The 14,154-nt window shown below is 43.9% G+C and overlaps 1 protein-coding gene across 2 annotated transcripts in view; it reads right to left on the bottom strand.

The window, feature by feature from the left end:
- Positions 1-2,836: 2,836 nt before the first annotated feature.
- The window catches only part of ZMPSTE24 (zinc metallopeptidase STE24), a 48,810-nt gene continuing 37,492 nt past the window's right edge, over positions 2,837-14,154 (bottom strand). The window contains exons 8-10 of one of the 2 annotated variants that reach the window (XM_010354217.2): positions 11,494-11,598; positions 6,010-6,153; positions 2,837-4,544 (exon numbers count right to left, since the gene is read on the bottom strand). In XM_010354217.2, coding sequence (XP_010352519.1) covers positions 4,320-4,544; positions 6,010-6,153; positions 11,494-11,598 — 474 coding nt within the window. In that variant the 3' untranslated portion in view covers positions 2,837-4,319. The remainder of the gene's footprint in view (positions 4,545-6,009; positions 6,154-11,493; positions 11,599-14,154) is intronic. The other variant, XM_010354218.2, reaches the window with a different exon arrangement.

Below are 14,154 nucleotides of genomic sequence, written 5' to 3'. Positions count from 1 at the left end.
TTACTATGTATTCCCCAGCACCTAGAGCAGCGCTTGATAGAGTGGGGACAGATGGAAAAATACAGTCTCGGTCAAATTTCTTACCCAAAGTCTTACTAGTAAGTGGCACGTTGGATGAGAGAGCCCGAGGCTTAATCCTAATACTTTACCTGTTATTGACCGTCATCCAGAGAGCCAGAGGGAAGCTCTGACTCAGCCAAGGGCAGAGTAAGGCTAATCTGCTTCCTGATCACGGGTTTTTTTTTTTTTTTTTTTTTTCTTTTGAGACGGAGTCTCGCTCTGTCACCCAGGCTGGAGTGCAGTGGCTGGATCTCAGCTCACTGCAAGCTCCGCCTCCCGGGTTTACGCCATTCTCTCGCCTCAGCCTCCCGAGTAGCTGGGACTACAGGCGCCCGCCATCTCGCCCGGCTAATTTTTTTTGTATTTTTTTAGTAGAGCACGGGTTTTTAGAACACACAGAAGTATCTTCTTAGCTGTTTCTAGTCAAACTGTTTAGGAAATCCTCCTCCCTGGAAATCATCCTGGATAACAGGGAAGAGCCCAAGGTTTCCTTATCCATATTGTCTAAATGGGACTATCCTATTCCGTGATGGATTATATTTGCCTTCCCACCAAGCTGTACTCAGCCTGACACACATTGTTCAAGTTACATCACTGTGGTCTTAAAAGCTTCTGGATAAAAGTTTTGGATTACAAATTATCTGTAATTTTCTTTGTTTTGCCCTTAGGAGAGAACGTAAGGCCCTTAAGTGGTACGTTAGCTTTCTGCTAATGATGGCAGAATACTCAAAACCATCAAAGATATAGAAAGTCTATAAGAACATGGCCAGGTGCGGTGACTCAAACCTGTAATCCCAGCATTTTGGGAGGCTGGGGAGGGCAGATCACAAGGTCAGGAGCTCGAGACCAGCCTGGCTAACATGGCGTAACCCCATCTCTACTAAAAATACAAAAATTTGCTGAGCACGGTGGCTCACCCCACAATCCCAGCACTTTGGGAGGACAAGGCATGTGGATCACCTGAGGTCAGGAGTTCGAGACCAGCCTGGCCAACATGGAGAAATCCCGTCTCTACTAAAAATACAAAAATAAGCCAGGCGTGCTGGCCCATGCCTGTAATCTCAGTTACTCAGGAGGCTGAAGCAGGAGAATCACTTGAACCTGGGAGGCGGAGGTGGCAGTGAGCCGAGATCGCACCATTGCACTCAAGCCTGGGCAACAGAGAGAGTCTAAAAAAAAAAAAAAAAAAGAAAAAGAAAAGAAAAGAAAAAAATACAAAAATTAGCTGGTGTGGTGGCTCACATGCCTGTAATCCCAGCTACTCAGGAGGCTGAAAAGCAGGAGAATCTCTTGAACCTAGGTGGTGGAGGTTGCAGCAAGCCGAGATCACACCACTGCACTCCAGCCTGGGTAACATGGTGAAATCCCACCTCTACTAAAAATACAAAAAATTAGCCAGGCGTGGTGGCGCAAGCCTGTAATCCCAGCTACTCGGGAGGTTGAGGCAGGAGAATCGCTCGAACCCAGGAGGCGGAGGTTGTGGTGAGCTGAGATCGGGGCATTGCACTCCAGCCTGGGCAACAAGAGAGAAATTCCTTCTCAAAAAAAAAAAAAAAAAAAAAAAAAGACCAAGTAGAAGGTTTCCTAGGGAGCCTAGGGAGGGAATATTACATGTAGGATCAGCGGTAACAATAAGCATATAAAGCATAAGGGCAAGCTGGGACCCTCATTTGGTTCTAAAACCACTGAACTGATCCTGGGAATTCTCCTATCTCAAACAGAGGCAGAATTTACAAGCAGTTCTCAGACCTCAGCAAAGGACCAACTCAGATAAAGCCAGTATATACACACAACAGAGATTCTACCTTAGATTCAGAGCTTAACTCTGCTGGAGTTGTGCCATTTTACCCAAGGCTCTGACCTACTCAATTTTGCCCCTGCTGCACATCCACCAAGTCTTAGGGTGCAAAGTGCCATCTCTTCCTTTTTTGGTGGGCCTATCTACTCTTCCTTTGATTGGTCAATATCTCTGGAACCCACCAGTGACTGGTCAATATCTCAGGAACCTACCAGTATCCTTTTGGCCATCCCTATGCCTCTGCCATCCATAAAGTGTGGGTGACTAAGTCAGTCACATATTTAAAAGCTAATTACTGCCACCATATGTAAGGAAAACCAAAGAGGCAGCTGGAGCAGACCAGGCAGGCCCAACAATTTGAGGTTATAAAAATGGAGAAGGAATGGTTCCAAATGAAGCTTCCAAGGAAATATCTGCAAGAACTGGTGATACTCTGGAGCAGAGGAGGAGGAAGCCACTGAAGAGACTCTATGTAAAGCCTAATGGGCCGGGCACGGTGGCTCAAGCCTGTAATCCCAGCACTTTGGGAGGCCGAGATGGGCGGATCACGAGGTCAGGAGATCGAGACCATCCTGGCTACCACAGTGAAACCCCGTCTCTACTAAAAATACAAAAAATTAGCCGGGCGAGGTGGCGGGCGCCTGTAGTCCCAGCTACTCTGGAGGCTGAGGCAGGAGAATGGCGCGAACCCGGGAGGCGGAGCTTGCAGTGAGCTGAGATCCGGCCACTGCACTCCAGCCTGGGCGACAGAGCGAGACTCCGTCTCAAAAAAAAAAAAAAAAAAGCCTAATGATGAGTGGTGGTGCTGACACTCATCATTAGGTGGTGCTGACACCACTCATCATTAGGGCTATTTCTTCATTCCCCTCTTCATTGCCAGCACCCAGTTCCTCTTGGGTAATAAACATACGTTCAGGTAACAAACGATACACAAATTAAACAAATGATACACAAATATCAAACTAAAGACAAAGTACATACATTTGCATTGTCAATGTTTAATGTTTAACTTTTGCAGAACTGAAATTTGTATTCAAAGGCACAGAAGGAAGGAAAGGCAGTTATCAGAGCATGAAGTCACAGATAAAGGATGCTGAATAAAAGGCATAGGACTGCTCCTCTTTAGCCTCAGGAAAATAAATAATGCAGTACTAAACTAGATTTTTACTTTTATTATATTTCCATGTGAAGACATCACCCAAATGTCAGTGGAACAAAAGACTTTATGGTCAGATACCAAAGGCGCACAGTCGATCCCACTTTGGAATAACTGCCCAGAAGGTAAGCATTATCAGTGAGTGACAGCTGTAGGCACAAACTAAGTTCTCATTCAGAAAGTGGACGGAGATATGAAGCAGTGAAACATACAGCTTTAAAAACTGGAAATCTTTCATGACATTTGTTTTCAAAGTAAACATCTGCATTTCCAGAACTGTAATTTTCAAAAGTAGAATCAGGCCTGATTAAGCAGTACTTATGACTTACAGATAAAATTACAAAAATAAAAATGAAAACTCTTCTGCCCTTGAAAGAGATAGAAAACTATATTTTTTCCCGAAATGTCATAGAGATTCATTTCACCCTTATGTCACTTAAAAAATGTTATTTTTAATTTGTCTTTCATGTTCTGCCATTTTTAACATAGCAAAACGTGTTTAATATGGCCATCTCTGCTAAGTGAAAGGATGTATTATTTACTGCATGAATGAGAAAAAGCTACAATTTACCCCCAATGGGATCATATTTACCATGTGGGAAAAAAAGATAAAGACAGAGATTTTCCAAAAAACGAAAACAAACAAAACACAAAACTCAATGATTTAAAATATCCTATACATAATTTCTAACTTCAAAGCACTATGAGAAACTCTTGATCAGTGTGTAGCAAGAGAGGGAAGAGAGAAATTTAAAATTTGGTAGGAGAGCATTTTTCTAACTACTTTCATTTAAATAATATTGGCCTTACCAACTATTACCTTTCTTATTTAAAACACTGATTCACCAGATGAAATCATAACAGCATGAAAGTAAGACCAGATTTCAACTTAGGTATGAGTACAACGATTCAGGACCACGGATTCCGCCTCACAGAAAGGATTCCCGAGGTGGTGCTCCCTCTTTCAAACATATGCCCTCAAACACCTCACATGCAGTTTCCATGTAAGTATATAAATAAAACAAGTTCTGTATTTTTCCAAACAATTTCACAACTTGATGGTAAATTAGATGTCAAAGATAAAACTATGCCTTTAAGAACATTAAGCTTCAAAATTCATTCGGTGTTTTCTTTAAGAAATGAAGTATTAAAATCATTTTTGAAATGACATATTAAACGTATTTAAATCTGGGCTTTTCTGTACTTAATTTTTCTTTTAAAAAAAAGTTTAAAAACATCAAGAGCTGGAACATGCTGCCAGGACAGAAATAATCAGAATGTCTTCAGTCACAGACCCTGGGCATCTCAGTGTTGCTTCATACTTTTCAAAGCTTGAAGTCTCTCTAGCAGTGGAGGATGAGAATAATGCCACATTGAGAACAACCAGTCAGAAACAGGGAATCCCAAGTTATCTTTGTTAAGTTTGATTAAAGCAGAATATAAGTCTTTAGCCTTCCCAAGTTTCTTGGCAAATGCATCAGCTTGAAACTCAAATCTGCGGCTTAGGACTGTTAGGCAAAAAGAAAGAACCTGAAAAAGTAAATGAAAGGGTTTTAGCCACTGTCCACCTCTTTGTTGTTACTGAAGGTTCCATGAGCTGAGACTGTAGAGCAAGTTTGGCTTGGGATAAGCGGAATGGCAGGACAAAAGAAAGATCACTAATATTTAGGGGACCTAGGGTGAGGAAATTATAAATTAAGCCTTATTTTCCCCCAAGCAAACAGGCCAGAAACACATATACAAGTTAAACATCCCTAACCAAAAACTTGACATCTGAAATGTTCCAAAATCTGAAACTTTTGAGTGCTGACATGAGACTCAAAAGTCATGCTCAGGCCGGGTGAGGTGGCTCACACCTGTAATCCCAGCACTTTGGGAAGCTGAGGCAGGCAGATCACCTGAGGTCAGGAGTTCGAGACCAACCTGGCCAATATGGTGAAACCCCGTTTCTAGTAAAAATACAAAAATTAGCCAGGCTTGGTGATGGGCGCCTGGAATCCCAGCTATTCAGGAGGCTGAGGCAGGAGAATTGCTTGAACCCGGGAGGGGGAGGTTGCAGTAAGCCAAGATGACATCCCTGCACTCTAGCCTGGAAGACAGAGTGAGACTCCATCTTTAAAAAAAAAAAAAAAAAAAAAAAAAAAGAGTTTAAAGATAATACATCTCAGTCCTCTGCAAAATTTATCTTGTTTATGTGGACAATGTTATATGAATATGATCTATGCCCCTCCATTTTTCTTTCTTGGTGTCCCCACCATACATAATAGAAAAATATGATTCATTTAGCTCCTCTTAACTTAACTCTGCAATCTATCCCAAGAAAGAATTCTTCTGAATGGAGATACCTCAAGATCTTCGATATTATTTCTTAGCGTAATTTGGAAGCCTTACCAAACATGATGAAATGTTGCCACTGTCAGGTTTGTTATATAGTCTCACTAACCTATGTATTATCACTCACACGGAATACTCCTAATGAGCTAACACAGAGCAATGTTCTTAAGTTTCATTTACCACAAAATACCCGATTTTGATTCTGTGGGTTTGGGTGGATCCCTCAGGCTATATGGAGGCAGGTGGTCATGGAGCAGAGGAACAGTCACTAAGCCGCCCTTACTGAGCCGTACACAGACTCAATTAGTGTTTGCTTTGTCCCCTCACACACGTAAGATTTTTACCCAAGCACTGGTGAATATGTGGCCTAGGACACAACATTCCAATAGTTAATCTCCACCTACTGAGTCCTTTTAGGTGTTCACCACTGAAGTCTAATTTTCTACTTACATTTTCCTAAGAGTATGCAAGCGTTTATTTATTTGGGCTTGAATTTTTCTGCTACTTTGTCATACTGACCAGTAAATCAGGGGACTAAAAGACTTTGTTTCATCTATTTGTTAAAACTATACTGTTCTAGTTCCTTTTCCACTATCCTGAAAGCTCTAGATTTGAAGCAGGTAAGAGCGTATGTGTGATAATTTTAAAGATCATACATTACCTCATTGTAAGGTGAAAAAATAAACTGGAAGATGATCAATAGTCCAATTAGAGTGGGTTGGCTATCATAAAAACCAAATGCAGCAAAAAGCTCCTTTCGACCAATTAATACAGCAAATAAAAAAAAACACAGGAAAGAATTCATCTAGAAAGAAGGACATGAAATTTCTAAGTTATTACCAAGCTGATTTCACTATGGGATCAGTAGCATCCATAAAGTATAAGAAATCAAAGTGTGGTCGGGCGTGGTGGATCACAAGGTCAGGAGATCAAGACCACCCTGGCTAACACGGTGAAACACCGTCTCTACTAAAAATACAAACAAATTAGCTAGGCATGGTGGCGGGCGCCTGTAGTCCCAGCTACTCGGAAGGCTGAGGCTGGAGAATGGCTTGAACCCAGGAGGCGGAGCTTGCAGTGAGCTGAGATTGTGCCACTGCACTCCAGCCTGGGCAACAGAGCGAGACTCTGTCTCAAAGAAACGACAACAAAAAAGAAATCATAGTGTGATTTTAAGAAAGGTATCAGTGTGATCACAGAACAAATTATTTAAGTAGTTTTATTTATTTTTATTTTTTTGAGACGGAGTCTCACTCTGTTGCCCAGGCTGGATTACAGTGGCACAATCTCTGCTTATTGTAACCACTGCTTCCTGGGTTTGAGCAATTCTCCAGTCTCAGCCTCCCAAGTAGCTGGGATTACAGGCGCCTGCCACCATGCTCAGCTAATTTTTCTATATTTTTAGTAGAGACGAGATTTCACCATTTTGGCCAGGCTGGTCTGAACTCCTGACCTCAGGTGATCTGCCCACCTCAGCCTCCCAAAGTGCTGGGATTACAGGCATGAGCCATCCTGCCCCGCCAGTAGTTTTTAGTTTCACTTTTATTTCAAAAGTAAAACAAAATGTTCCCAAATGTATAAACTGTATCATTTTCTATAAGGGCAAGCTTCAGTTGAGCCTCCTATCATTGAGGGTTTGAAGTGATCAATAGCAATGGGATATTTTCTTTTCTTTCTTTCTTTTTTTTGGGACGGAGTCTTGCTCTGTCGCCCAGGCTGGAGTGCAATGGCCGGATCTCAGCTCACTGCAAGCCCCGCCTCCTGGGTTTACGCCATTCTCCTGCCTCAGCCTCCCAAGTAGCTGGGACTACAGGCGCCCGCCACGTCGCCCTGCTAGTTTTTTGTATTTTTTAGTAGAGACGGGGTTTCACCATGTTAGCCGGGATGGTCTCGATCTCCTGACCTCGTGATCCGCCCGTCTCGGCCTCCCAAAGTGCTGGGATTACAGGCTTGAGCCACCGCGCCCGGCCGCGGATATTTTCTCTCTTGTAAAGGGTGAAGTGCTAGAATGGATTCTGGCCTTGTTTTATAAGACTGTAATCAGATACAACATCTCCCACCTGACTTTGAAGTGGAGGCTCCAAAGCAACAGGCTTCCCTTGAATCCTCTCTAGGCCCACTGGAGCTGTACCAAATAGTTAGAAAGCTCAGGGGAGAAAGTAGATCCATCTTGAACAATAAATGAGCGGGGAAAAAAATAAAAAATCTATACCAAAATACAACCTCTTAGAGTCAGGTTGGAGAACACACAACATTCTTTTTCTGTAGCAAATTAGGATCTTGGAGGCCACATGGACCTTATTTAAGTGTGTTGCTCCAAACCATTTACAAGACAACCCAAGAAGCTGCCAGCTTAGAATGGGGCTCGGAGCGTAAGAAGGCTCACCAGCCGCCCCAGGACAAAGGACGAGCAGCTTCACCCTCATCCTCATCACTCAGTGGATCCAATATGACAAGCTCCAACAGAAAACTCAGTGAAGTCTCCTACACTTACCATCTATGCATCTACTTTTGTCAAGTAACCATTGTCCTTTTGAAAAATAACTTTTGGTTTGCTACTGGGCCCTGCTACAGACTGAATTCCTGGTCATGGGATACCATGATCCTGCAACCTGAACTATTCCTCCTGAACTGGATGCTGTTAATCTGCCTAGCCAGGAAACTGGTATGCCCAGAAACACTTCATCATCAAGCATAAGTGACAGATATAAGAGTGGAAATGAAGCAAGTTATGAAAGCACCAGTAAGTTAAATAAGCAGGTGGCTCATACTCTAGTACACCAACTCCTGCCACCAACAACCCTCAACCAACCCTTACTCATAAGCCGTTTCCTATAATCAATTAGTTGAACAGGAAAAAAATCAGAGCCTATTTTACAAATAACTTAACACAATATGCTGGTACCACATGAAAGTGGACTGCTGTGGCATTACAGAGCCACTCAGGGATGGTCTTGGAAGGCCGCAGTGAAGGGAAATACTCTCGGTGAGGGGAACTTTAAGGTGTATATCTCACTGTCCACTCAGCCTGGGAGGAGAGAGAGCCTGAGGCAAGGATATATATCCTAATTCACTGGCAGTGGGAAAAAAATGGTTCGGCTGGATAATTAGGGCCTTGGAAAAAAGTAGAGGATGCCTAACAAGGAGATTTGGCAAAGAGGTATGTGACAAAACTTCCAAAATTACTGCAGAGTTTGATTATAGGTGGCCTAATGTTAATAATGTTCACCCAAAGAGTCCCACAGTCAAGGAGGCTCTTGGTCAACTGGGGAAGACACCTGCTCCGTGAAGGTCAGCTAGCCTTTCTCTGTAGCCACTCCATGACTTAGTCAAGGGACTTATGAATAGAGTGGCCACAGTGACAAAGATGGAGTTAACGTATTAGTCAACACAGACACCCTCCTCACTGGCACCTGACATATGTCCAGTCTGTCCGGAGAAGCAATCAATCCCAGTCTTGATAAGGTACCACATCTCAGGGACCAGCCAACCACCTTGTGGTAGGCTGATTCCATTGGAACCCTTCCCTCATGGAAGGGGCAGTGATTTTCCTTATTAGACTGAAAATTCAATTGAATTTGGACCTGGACTTATTTAGTCTTACTCAGTGCCATGTATCCACACAACATAGCTTCAAGCCAAGGAATGCATTTCTTTTTTTTTTTTTTTTTGAGACGGAGTCTTGCTCTGTTGCCCAGGCTGGAGTGCAGTGGCCAGATCTCAGCTCACTGCAAGCTCCGCCTCCCGGGTTCCCGCCATTCTCCTGTCTCAGCCTCCCGAGTAGCTGGGACTACAGGCCGCCCGCCACCTCGCCCGGCTAGTTTTTTGTATTTTTTAGTAGAGACGGGGTTTCACCGTGTTAGCCAGGATGGTCTCGATCTCCTGACCCCATGATCCGCCCGTCTCAGCCTCCCAAAGTGCTGGGATTAAAGGCTTGAGCCACCGCACCCGGCCCAAGGAATGCATTTCTATACCTAAAGATACATGAAAGTGCCCACAGGAGTTCACAAGTCTTCCCTTGTAATTCATCACCCAGAACCAGCTGGCCTTTTTATTTTAATTTTTTTTAGAGACAGGGTCTCCTTGTCACCCAGGCTGGAAGTGCAGTGGTGTGATCATGGCTCACTACAGCCTTGATCTCCTGGACTCAAGCCATCCTCCCATCCCAGCCTCCCAAGTAGCTGGGACTACAGGTGCATACCACCAAGCCCAGCTAATTTTTTAACCTTTTGGAGAGAAGGGGTCTTGTTGCCTAGGCTGGTCTGAAACTCCTGGCCTCAAGTGATCCTCCCTCATCAACCTTCCAAAGTATTGGGATTACAGGCATGAGCCACTATGCCTGGCTCAGCCAGCCTTTTTAAAGGTCTGAAAACCCACTGAAGATTCAGTTAAGGCCACATATGCTCAGAACTAGTCAACATGATATAGTGCTTTTTCACCCAAAGTCTAAACATCTGTTGGTTTAGAGGTTCTAGAACCCAGAGGAGGAACATGATTGGAATTGCTTTCTTTTTGTATTTTCTGCAATTTCCAATGAATATATAACTTTTTTTTTTTGAGACGGAGTCTCGCTCTGTCACCCAGGCTGGAGTGCACTGGGATGATCTCAGCTCACTGCAACCTCTGCCTCCTGGGTTGAAGCAATTCTGCCTCAGCCTCCCGAGTAGCTGGTATTACAGGCGTGCCACCAGGCCTGGCTAATTTTTGTACTTTTAGTAGAGATGGGGCTTCACGATGTTAGCCAGGCTGGCCTCGACCTTCTCACCTCAAGTGATCCACCATCTCGGCCTCCCAAAGTGCTGGGATTACAGGCGTGAGCCAGCACGCCTGGCAATAATAACTTTTAAATGAAAAAAATGTTTTAGACTGGGCGTGGTGGCTCATGCCTGTAATCCCAGCACTTTGGGAGGCTGAGGCGGGCAGATCAGCTGAGGTCAGGAGTTCGAGACCAGCCTGGCTCATGTGGAGAAACCGCGTTTCTACTAAAAATACAAAAAAAAAAATTAGTCCGGTGTGGTGGTGCGTGCCTGTAATCCCAGCTACTCAGGAGGCTGAGGCAGGGGAATTGCTTGAACCCGGAAGGCAGAGGCTGCAGTAAGCTGAGATCGCGCCATTGCACTCCAGCTTGAACAACAAGAGTGAAACTCCATCTCAAAAAAAAAAAAGCGCCGGGCGCAGTGGCTCAAGCCTGTAATCCCAGCACTTTGGGAGGCCGAGACAGGCGGATCACAAGGTCAGGAGATTGAGACCATCCCGGCTAACACGGTGAAACCCCGTCTCTACTAAAAAATACAAAAAACTAGCCGGGTGAGGTGCCAGGGCGCCTGTAGTCCCAGCCACTCGGGAGGCTGAGGCAGGAGAATGGCGTGAACCTGGGAGGCGGAGCTTGCAGTGAGCTGAGATCCGGCCACTGCACTCCAGCCTGGGCGACAGAGCGAGACTCCGTCTCAAAAAAAAAAAGCATTTTAGGGTGGGCACAGTGGTTCACGCCTATAATCCCAGCACTTTGGGAGGCCGAGGCGGGTGCATCACCTGAGGTCAGGAGTACGAGACCAGCCTGGTCAACATGGTGAAACCCCGTGTCTACTAAAAATACCAGGGATGGTGGTGGGTGCCTGTAGTCCCAGCTACTCAAGAGGCTGAGATAGGAGAATCACTTGAACCTGAGAGGCAGAGGTTGCAGTGAGCCGAGATCACATCACCGCACTCCAGCCTGGGTGACAGAGCGAGACTCCGTCTCAAAAAAAATTTTAATTTAATTTTAAAAAAGCATTTTAATGTCCAACTTATCTAGGCTTGATCCTTTTGATCTTTCAAGTTCTTACTCTGGAGGTGATGGTGGTGGTAACAATAATTTATATAGTGCTCACCACATTCCAGGTGCTAGTCTAAAATCTTTACATGTATTAACTCACTTAATTCTTAACCAGTCCTATGAGGTATTATCATTCAATGAGGAGACAGAAGCAGAGGTTAAGGAACTTGCCTGAGGTCACACCGGTAGTTAAGTCAGGGAGCTGTGATGGGAAACCAGGTAGCCTGGCTGTGGTGTCTGTCTTGACCTCTCTTATGTGACCTCTCATGCCTGCCATAGTTCTAATTTGACTACCATGCCATAAAAAAAGAATTGTCACTCCACACTTACCTGGCTAATAATGATATTTTTGACTGTATGTCCCAACTTCCAGTGCCCCAGTTCATGGCCTAGTACAGCAAGTACCTCTTCATTTTTACATCCTTGTTTCTTATTCTGAAAAAAAAAAAATGAAAAATAAATTATTGAGAACCTTTAAAAAGTTTTATCTTTCAACCCAGTAATAGCCCTTCATAGATTTTAACTTAAAGAAATAATGTTTTGTTCAAAACTGTTGTCTCAACAAAACATTCCCTGAACCACTGCTCCACATGAGGCAGTGCGCTAAGCATTGAAGACAGAATGACGAACAAGATGGACATTCCCAGACTACATAAAGCTTACAGTCTAGACTCAGATTAGGGAGAAAAAAAAAAAAAAAAAACTGGAAGAAATAGAAATCTTTATCAATGGGACAATAGTTAAATAAATCATGATAAAGTTATATGACAGTCACACTGTATTATAAAACCATTAGAAATTTTGTTTTCAAAGATTAGGGCCAATTGCAGTGGCTCATGCCTGCAGTACCAACACTTTGGGAGACCGAGGCAGGCAGATAACTTGAGGCCAGGAGTTCTAGACTGGCCTGGCCAACATAGCGAAATCCCATCTCTACTAAAAATACAAAATGTTGCTGGGCGTGGTGGCTCATGCCTGCAATCCCAGCACTTGGAGAGGTCAGGGTGGGTGGATCACGAGGTCAGGAGTTCGAGACCAGACTGACCAACATGGTGACACCTTGTCTCTAATAAAACACAAAAAATTAGCCGGGTATGGTGGCAGGCACCTATAATCGCAGCTGCTCTGGAGGCTGAGGCTGGAGAATTGCTTGAACCTGGGAGGCGGAGGTTGCAGTGAGCCGAGATCGCGCCACTGCACTCCAGCCTAGGCGACAGAGCAAGACTCCATCTCAAATAATAATAATAATAATAATAATAATAATAATAATAACAGCCACGTGTGGTGGTGCATGCCTGTAATCCCAGCTACTCAGGAGGCTGAGGCGTGAGATCTGCTTGAAACTGGGAGGCATAGTCTGTAGTGGGCCAAGATCACGCCACTGTACTCCAACCTGGGCGAAAAAGTGAGGCTCCATCTCAAAAAAAAGAAAAAAATAAAATAAAAAAAGGATTATGTTCTGACATTGGAAAATGATTAGGTGAAGAAAGACACAAACTAAAAATATATGGTATGATTCTAATTATGAAACAATGTGAATGTGTATATAAAAATATACAAGTATAAAAAGTAGACAAAGTATATACAAATGTTAACAGTAGTTGTTTCTTTTTTTTTTGAGACGGAGTTTCACTCTTGTTGCCCAAGCTGGAGTGCAATGGCACGATCTCAGTTCACTGCAACCTCTGCCTCCTGGGTTCAAGTGATTCTTGTGCTTCAGCCTCCTGAGTAGCTGGGACTACAGGCATGCACCACCACGCCTGCCTAATTTTTGTATTTTTAGAGACGGGGTTTCACCATGTGAGCCAGTCTGGTCTCCAACTCCTGACCGCAGGGGATCCACCCGCCTCAGCCTCCCAAAGTGCTGGGATTACAGGCATGAGCCACTGTGCCCGGCCTAGTCCCATTCTCTTACTAAGGAGCAAATAACCAAGGATTTACCAGACATATGAGGTAAGTTGTTAACATGGAAGATCTGATCCAGAAAAAAAGCAACATGAAATAAACAAATTATATAAAGAAAAAGTTTAGAAAATTAAGATACTGTACCTAAGAAAAAATAACAAAGTGCTGTAACATGGAAAATTCAGATAAAAAAATTCTTAGAAATCCAAGTTGAAGGCCAGGCATGGTGACTCACGCCTGCAATCCCAGCACTCTGGGAGGCTGAGGCAGGTGTATCACAAGATCAGGAGTTCGAGACCAGCCTGGCAAACATGGTGAAACCCCGTTTCTACTAAAGATACAAAAAAAAAAAAAAAAAAAAAAATTAGCTGGGCGTGTTGGTGCACACCTGTAATCCCAGCTACTCAGGAGGCTGAGGCAGGAGAATTGCTTGAACCCGGGAGTCAGAGGTTGCAGTTAGCTGAGATTGTGCCATTGCACTCCAGCTTGGGTGAGAGGGCAAGACTCCATCTCAAAAAAAAAAAAAACAAAAAATGTAAGTTCAATAAAAGAATTAGAAGATGATGAGGGAATTCTAGAAAGTAGAAAGAGATATATTTAAAATGGAAAAGAGGGTTAAAAAGATAGGAGAGTTCAGTATAAGAAATCCAGCACTCAAGTAAGAGGAGCCCTGAGAAGATAGAATTTTAAAAATGGAGGCCGGGCGCGGTGGCTCAAGCCTGTAATCCCAGCACTTTGGGAGGCCGAGGCGGGCGGATCACGAGGTCAGGAGATCGAGACCATCCTGGCTAACACGGTGAAACCCCGTCTCTACTAAAAAAATACAAAAAACTAGCCGGGCGAGGTGGCGGGCGCCTGTAGTCCCAGCTACTCGGGAGGCTGAGGCAGGAGAATGGCGTAAACCCGGGAGGCGGAGTTTGCAGTGAGCTGAGATCTGGCCACTGCACTCCAGCCTGGGTGACAGAGCGAGCCTCCTTCTCAAAAAAAAAAAAAAAAAAAAAAAAAAAAAAAAAAAGAATTTTAAAAATGGAGAGGAGAAAAATCAACAAAATAATTCCAGAAAATTTCTTATAACCACAGGACCTC

The sequence above is a fragment of the Rhinopithecus roxellana genome, chromosome 12, assembly GCF_007565055.1.
Source record: "Rhinopithecus roxellana isolate Shanxi Qingling chromosome 12, ASM756505v1, whole genome shotgun sequence".
Lineage (NCBI taxonomy): Eukaryota > Metazoa > Chordata > Mammalia > Primates > Cercopithecidae > Rhinopithecus > Rhinopithecus roxellana.
This window is presented reverse-complemented; position numbering and strand designations above follow the sequence as displayed.